At 51.0% G+C, this 6,469-nt stretch overlaps 1 protein-coding gene across 1 annotated transcript; it reads right to left on the reverse strand.

The window, feature by feature from the left end:
• Nucleotides 1-2,469: 2,469 nt before the first annotated feature.
• Nucleotides 2,470-5,187, reverse strand: LOC119970990 (thrombomodulin-like). The gene has a single exon (XM_038806113.1). The coding sequence runs from the start codon at nt 4,958-4,960 to the stop codon at nt 3,296-3,298; it is 1,665 nt and encodes a 554-aa protein (XP_038662041.1). The 5' UTR covers nt 4,961-5,187; the 3' UTR covers nt 2,470-3,295.
• Between the last annotated feature and the right edge of the window lie 1,282 nt (nt 5,188-6,469).

Here is a 6,469-nt window from a genome sequence, read left to right on the forward strand (position 1 = left end):
ATTTCAGCTAGGAATGTACAGTATCTCACACATGCACTACTGTATTTAAACCTATGCATTCTCTTTCCAGCCGACAAATGTACAAAGAGGCCCAACTTTTGCTTTTGCATTGATTCCTACGATTCACTTAAAGTCGTTTCTCTTAAAGTTGTGATTGTTCAGGAACTGCAACTTCAAGTGAAGACTTACTGTATATGGTTCTTATCTCATTGATGTTCGTGAGACTTTGCTGTGTATAAACTGGCTCTTGCGCATCCTATATAATAATAGTGACAACACATTTAAAATACTGCACTGACTGGAATGTGGAGCATCAGGAGATCAGAAAAGGCGCCAAGTCAGCATCAGTCTTTCATTAACCTTGCTTCTAACTACAAAAGTTTTGCATCACATTTTTTTTCATTGGTTCCTCTTCAAGAATTTCTCCAAGAATTCCACTTTGGCATTCCACTCTCTAAATCTACATGTTCTTTTTGAGGTTTTGATTTTATCATTCTTATTTCTCGGGTTTTCTGTTGCACAAACTCACTGGATGCCACTCGCCTTGTTCATCATCAATGTAATATTTCAATTCATTTGTCCCACATGTTGGGAAGTTTGGCAGAACTCCAAGTAATTTAAGATTTGGCACTTTGTCTGCAACTCTGGAAATATTGTCAAATCCAGATTTCACAACTGAAAAGTCAAAAGGGCTATGAAAATTCTTTTCATAAATGATTTCTTCAACAACAAAAAAGTATGCAGTATAATTCAGTTCAAAAAGAGACATCGTTAGGTTTTATTTTACAAATTGATACAGAAGTGAAAAAGATTTTAAAATGATTATACAGATATCTTAAAAACGTAATAAATATGAATGTACACGTTCTCATCTTTCTAATTCCTTCAAGAATGCACAGGAACAGTCACTGGAAAACATCTAATGTTAGGTCTGAACTAGTGTCTGAGTGATTATCTAATGTGACTTCGAATGGATAAAATAATTTTGGGTGTCAAGCTCAGAAAACATCTTTAATTGGCAAGTTTGGAAAGTATCTTAATTAAAACAGTGGTCCTCAGACTTTCTGGTTGAAAGATACATTTTCAAATGGATGAGTAATCACAGACCCCTACCCCATTTAAATTACACTCATAATACTGAAGTGCTGCATTTGAAGAGTGTCATAAACATTTTTTGTTTGAGAGAACATGTTTTTATTGAAAAACATCAGTAAGGTGGGGATGCCTGCTTCGCATTGCTGAGCAGGCCACAGAGAAATCATTAGGGGACCGGGGGAGAGAAGGAGAAATGGGGATTCATACTGCAGTGACAGCAGTAGAGTGTGAAGAGCAGAGAAACTGGAGTGTGGGGCGATTAGAAGCATGGAGACAGGAGGAGCACGAAGCAAGCAGGAACAAAAGAGAGAGAGAGAGCACACTGGAGTGTGGGGAGAGTGGGTGCGTAGAGAGAGAAGTGAGAGCACAGAGAGTGGGAATGTGGACAGCAGGAGCACAGAGAGCGAGAGGGGGTGACAGAGAGAGCAGGAGCATGGAGAGAGCAGGAACACAGAGAGAGCAGTGTCTGTGGACAGCAGGAGCATGCAGAGAGAGAGCACAGTCAGAGAGAGTGGGAAAACGGAGAGCAGGAGCACAGTGAGAGAGTGGGAGCAGGAGCATGGAGAGAGCAATTTCATGGAGAAAGCAGGAGCAAGGGCAAAGAGCAGGAGCAAGGAGAGAGCAGGTTCGTGGAGAGAGCAGGAGCACAGAGAGAGCAGGTTCATGGAGAGAGTAGGAGCATGGGCAAAGAGCAGGAGCATAGAGAGAGCAGGTTCATGGAGAAAGCAGGAGCAAGGGCAAAGAGCAGGAACAAAGGGACAGCAGGAGTATGGAGAGAGCAGGTTCATGAAGGGAGCAGGAGCATGGGCAAAGAGCAGGAGCAAGGAGAGAGCAATTTCATGGAGAAAGCAGGAGCAAGGGCAAAGAGCAGGAGCAAGGAGAGAGCAGGTTCATGGAGAGAGCAGGAGCACGGAGAGAGCAAGTTCACAGAGAGAGCAGGAGCAAGGGGAGAGCAGGTTCACAAAGAGAGCAGGAGCAAAGGGAGAGCAGGAGCATGGGCAAAGAGCAGGAGATGGGCAAAGAGCAGGAGCAAAGGGATAACAGGAGTATGGAGAGAGCAGGAGCATGGGCAAAGAGCAGGAGCACGGAGAGAACAAGTTCACAGAGAGAGCAGGTTCATGGAGAGAGCAGGTGCACGGAGAGAGCAGGTTCATGGAGAGAGCAGGAGCATGGGTAAAGAGCAGGAGCAAAGAGAGAGCAGGAGTATGGAGAATGCATTGGTGGAGGAGACAGAGAGGAGGAGCACCCGGATGGGTTGGGGGATGGGGGAGCGGGCTCGTGTTGGGAGGATAGGAGCAGCCTGCAGACAGCACTCACTCACTTACTCTTCACAAAGCTGACCTGGGCACTGTCTCCCGCCCCCCCCCCCCCCCCCCCACACCCTTCCCTTCCCCCCTCAGGCCTCTTCACACAAAACAGTCCACACATCCCAGTTTGAGAAACAGGGGTTTAAACAAACAGTTCCCAGATCCACATTTTCAAATTGCCTCTAGTATTCACTCACCCCCGTTATTTGTTTGTAAGTCTTTATGAATTGTAATACACCTCCTCAAAAAACTGTTTCAGTCAATATCGCCTTACTTGCTGTCACTTCACCTGCTTATGTTGATCTTCAGACTGACTGGGCAATTATTGGGGAGAAAATGTTCCCTCTCTGGAAGGTTAAGCCCAGCATTCCGAAAGCTGGCGAGCATCCAACTACACTTCAGATGTCACTGCCGTTTCCAAGTCTGTATTTCCACACGGCTCAGCGGCTCCTCCCCAGGCCTGGGCTCAGTTTGTCCAGGCTGCCCTTTACCTGCTTGGCCAGGGCGCCCCATTAGCAGTCAGCTGGGAGGAGATAGAGGATATCCAAACGCAGTTCAGTTAGCGGGCTGATGTCCCAGAGACTGGTTAAGCCCAAAGGCAGTGGCTGCAGCAGGAATCCTGTTCATGGGGCGACTCCTGCGTCCAATTCGCAATGTTCCTATAACGGGTTGGCCTTTGGATTCAAATAGCCCCCAGAGGAATGTACTGGGAGCCCGTTCGGGATCAGAGGTGGGGAATTCAGGAATGTTCACAGGGACTGGCAGCTTCCTTTATCTTGGTTGCAAACTCGAATTATTTGTTTTTTTCCCCCTCTAATATCTTCGTATAACGATCTGTTTTTCCCCCCTGTGCAAAGTCTTTGTGTGTGTGTGTCTCACCCACAGGAGTGCCCTCAGGTCACCACGTGGGGTTTCTCGGCGGGTTGGCATTGCCCAGGGCTGACCTGGCTCAGGTTGACATCCTGCTCCAGGTTGGCAGCTTTGTAAGTAGTCTGCGAGGTGTTCCACCGACCCCGCTTGGCGAGCAGGTGGTGCGCCAGGCCGGCGAAAACCAGCGTTAAGACGGCGACGGCGAAGATGCTGCCCAGGACCACCCCCAGGGAGAGGCCAGCCCTGGCCGGGTGCCCGGTGCCCGGGGTGGGCTCCAGGACCAGCTCCCCACTGCCCGAACCCTCGCTCTCGCAGCTGGTGCCGTCCTCCTGCAGTTCATAGCCCACTTTGCAGTTACACTTGAAGCCCCCATTGGTATTGACGCATTCCTGGTCACATTCGCCAGACTGGCACTCGTCTATATCATAGCATTTCCCCTGGTCCTCGTCCAGGATGTAACCCACGGGGCAGTCACAGCCAAGCCCTGTACACTTGGCTTCGCAGGGGTCAGTGTCACAATAGAACACACATTTGGTGGGTTCGTTAGGGTCCAAATCATAACCACTGTGGCATTTGCATACAAAACTCCCATCCGTATTGGCACACCTCTGCTCACATACTTCGTCCAGACATTCGTTAATATCCTCGCACTTGTTGTCCGGGGTGGGCTTGTAGCCTGCCCAGCAGTGGCAGCTGAAGTTGCCCGGCCTGTTGATGCACTCCTGATCGCATGGATGCTCCAAGCACTCGTCCACGTCCACGCAACCCTTGCCGTCGGCGTTCAGCCGGTAGCCGTCCTGGCATAGGCAGTAAGGCGAGCCGTCTTGGACGATGCAGTGATGCTGGCAGCCCGCCTCCTGGCACGGGTCGAAGAGCTGGCAGGTGTGCCCGTCCGGGCTCAGCTGGTATCCGGGCCGGCAGCCGCACCGCGGACCGCCCGCGGGGGGTTGCTCACAGGTGTGCTGGCAGCCGCCATTCTCCAGTTGGCAGTGCCAGGGGGCAGGGTGGCCCAGGGGCTTCCATACCCAGGTGTCGTTTGAACACTGGAAGCGCAGCCCCCAGGGCTCGGCCAGCGCCACGGTGCCCGGGGGCAGCTCGGAGAGTTGGCTGCTATTAACCCCGAAGGGGGTGGTATAGGTGGCCGTGCCGTTGTCCAGGCGGAGCACGCTGCAGCTGCCCGCGTACCGGTACTCGCACAGCACCCCGTCCGCCTTCTCGTTGCAGGCTCGGTCCGTCCAATCCCTGCCGATTGACACGGTCACGCAGCGGGGTCCGCATTTTCCGGAGCCCTCCGTCCAGTTGGCGTAGTCGCCGTTCAGGTCGCCGTCCAACCAGCGGTAGCCCCGCAGGAGGCTGTCATTGCTGGGGCAGGACCTCTGGTGGAGCTGGAGGCCGATCCAGAAGTTCTGCCCCCCGGCGGTGAGGGTCTGGGCCCCGCTGGGGGGCAGCAGCATGGAGAGGGCTTCTTTGGCCACGGTGGAGGTGATGGTCATCGCGTCGCCTCCGTTGCTCTTGCACAAATTCCGGGCCATGTTAAACTTCCTGCGCTGCTTCTGCAGACTGTAACACACGGTGGACACACACACGGTGGGTGCCGGCTCCTCCGGCTCCTGCTGCCGGATCTTACTCTCCGAGAGTCCCGGGAAGAGCAGGGGGCTCAGACACAGAAACAGCACCCCTCCTCTCATCCTCTCTCTCTCTCTCTGTATCTCTGACAAAGTTCAGCAACAGTCTCAAAGCAACTTCTTCCCAGACTGTCCCGTCCCAACTGGCTGCACTTTGCTCAGATTTAAATGGACTGGGAGGCGGAAGGAAGTCAGGTCTGTGATGTAAGTGATTTGAGTGGGGTCTGTCCCGGTGCCAAGTTCTCCCTGCCCCACACCCTCGGCGTCTCCCAAAAGTTTCAAGACCGTTTCTCAAACCCCCAAATCACCGGAGCGGCACTGTGAATGTCTCCCCGAATCCCCCCTCTCTCTCTCTCTCGGTGTCCAAATAGCAGCCCCCTACCCCGCTCTCAGTGTCGTTTCACTTTGTGCCTCAGCCACAGGCCAGTGAAAGTCCTCCCGCAAACAGTGATTCAAAGTCACTTCACTTGTGGAAAGGCGTGGATTCTGAACACTCCTTTCGTCCGCACAAAACCTCCCTGTGGCTCACTCCAGACCCCACCCCACCCCCCCGCCAAAAAAAAACAACTTTTGAAGCTGAAGGTTTGAATTAAACAGAAAGGGCGGATATTTGAGCACTTTCCAAATCGCACTCAGCTCTGTTGGCCAAGTAAACAAACTCAAACTGAATCGCAAAGGCGCTTTTTTAACTTGTCCGTCTTTTTTAAGCATTTCCCGTTCACCGAACCACACAGAGCAACACAAATAATTTGAAAATTCAAGTTCCTGGAAGAAGGCGAGAATGATTCTCAACTCCAGTCTGCTGCTTTTCCCTATTGTGCTCTCGATGGTTTTTGCAAGGCACAAATTCCTTGAATATCAGGTCGTGCTGGGCGGGATCAATTTAATGAACGTGTTAAACCCCAGTTGGTGACATTAAAGTCAGTGACCGAGCAAGAAGCAAACAGCATTGTGTAAATGGGGGAAGATCTGGAGAAGCCTAGTCTGGCGTCTGGGACGCACACTACCCAGAGTGATCACAATTATAGGACAAAATAAGTTATTGCAAACTTCAAAAAAGACGGCTTTCATTCCGTTTTTGCAATCTCCTAATTAAACCCCTTGACTTAAACTCCACTGTGTCACAGCACTGTGAGTGACACACATCCTCAATTATATAAACTTATTGGCAGGTTGATGCTCCCGTTTATTTGCGCCGACGCGACTTTGACCGTGCTGAGCACCAACATGATTATCCGGAACAACCTCCCCCATGCTCCGATTGCAATGTCTCCTAATGGACGTTTTAAATGTCTGCGCGCCCGGTCTTCACCATTGCCTGTGGCTGTATCCTGAAAAGTTCAAAAAAGCTGGAGTCCGCAGTTTGGCGGCGCTGTTGTTTCTTTGTCAGCAGTTCTAAGAATACATTCCAAAGCAAACACCCTCAGCCTGGCTTACCAAGAAGTTGACTTCTTGTTCCGTCAGCTGAACTTTCAGATGCAACTATTCCAGTTTCATGATTTGACTCTTCAGTCAATCTCTGACAACGCTCTCTGGTCCGGAACTGCTCAAAAGCAGACCGGGTTATATTCT

Source organism: Scyliorhinus canicula, chromosome 1 (assembly GCF_902713615.1).
Source record: "Scyliorhinus canicula chromosome 1, sScyCan1.1, whole genome shotgun sequence".
In the NCBI taxonomy this organism is placed as follows: domain Eukaryota; kingdom Metazoa; phylum Chordata; class Chondrichthyes; order Carcharhiniformes; family Scyliorhinidae; genus Scyliorhinus; species Scyliorhinus canicula.

What these genes read in the sequence shown, in the direction of transcription:
- LOC119970990 (XM_038806113.1), bottom strand. Translation starts at nt 4,960, where the DNA reads ATGAGAGGAGGGGTGCTGTTTCTGTGTCTGAGCCCCCTGCTCTTCCCG.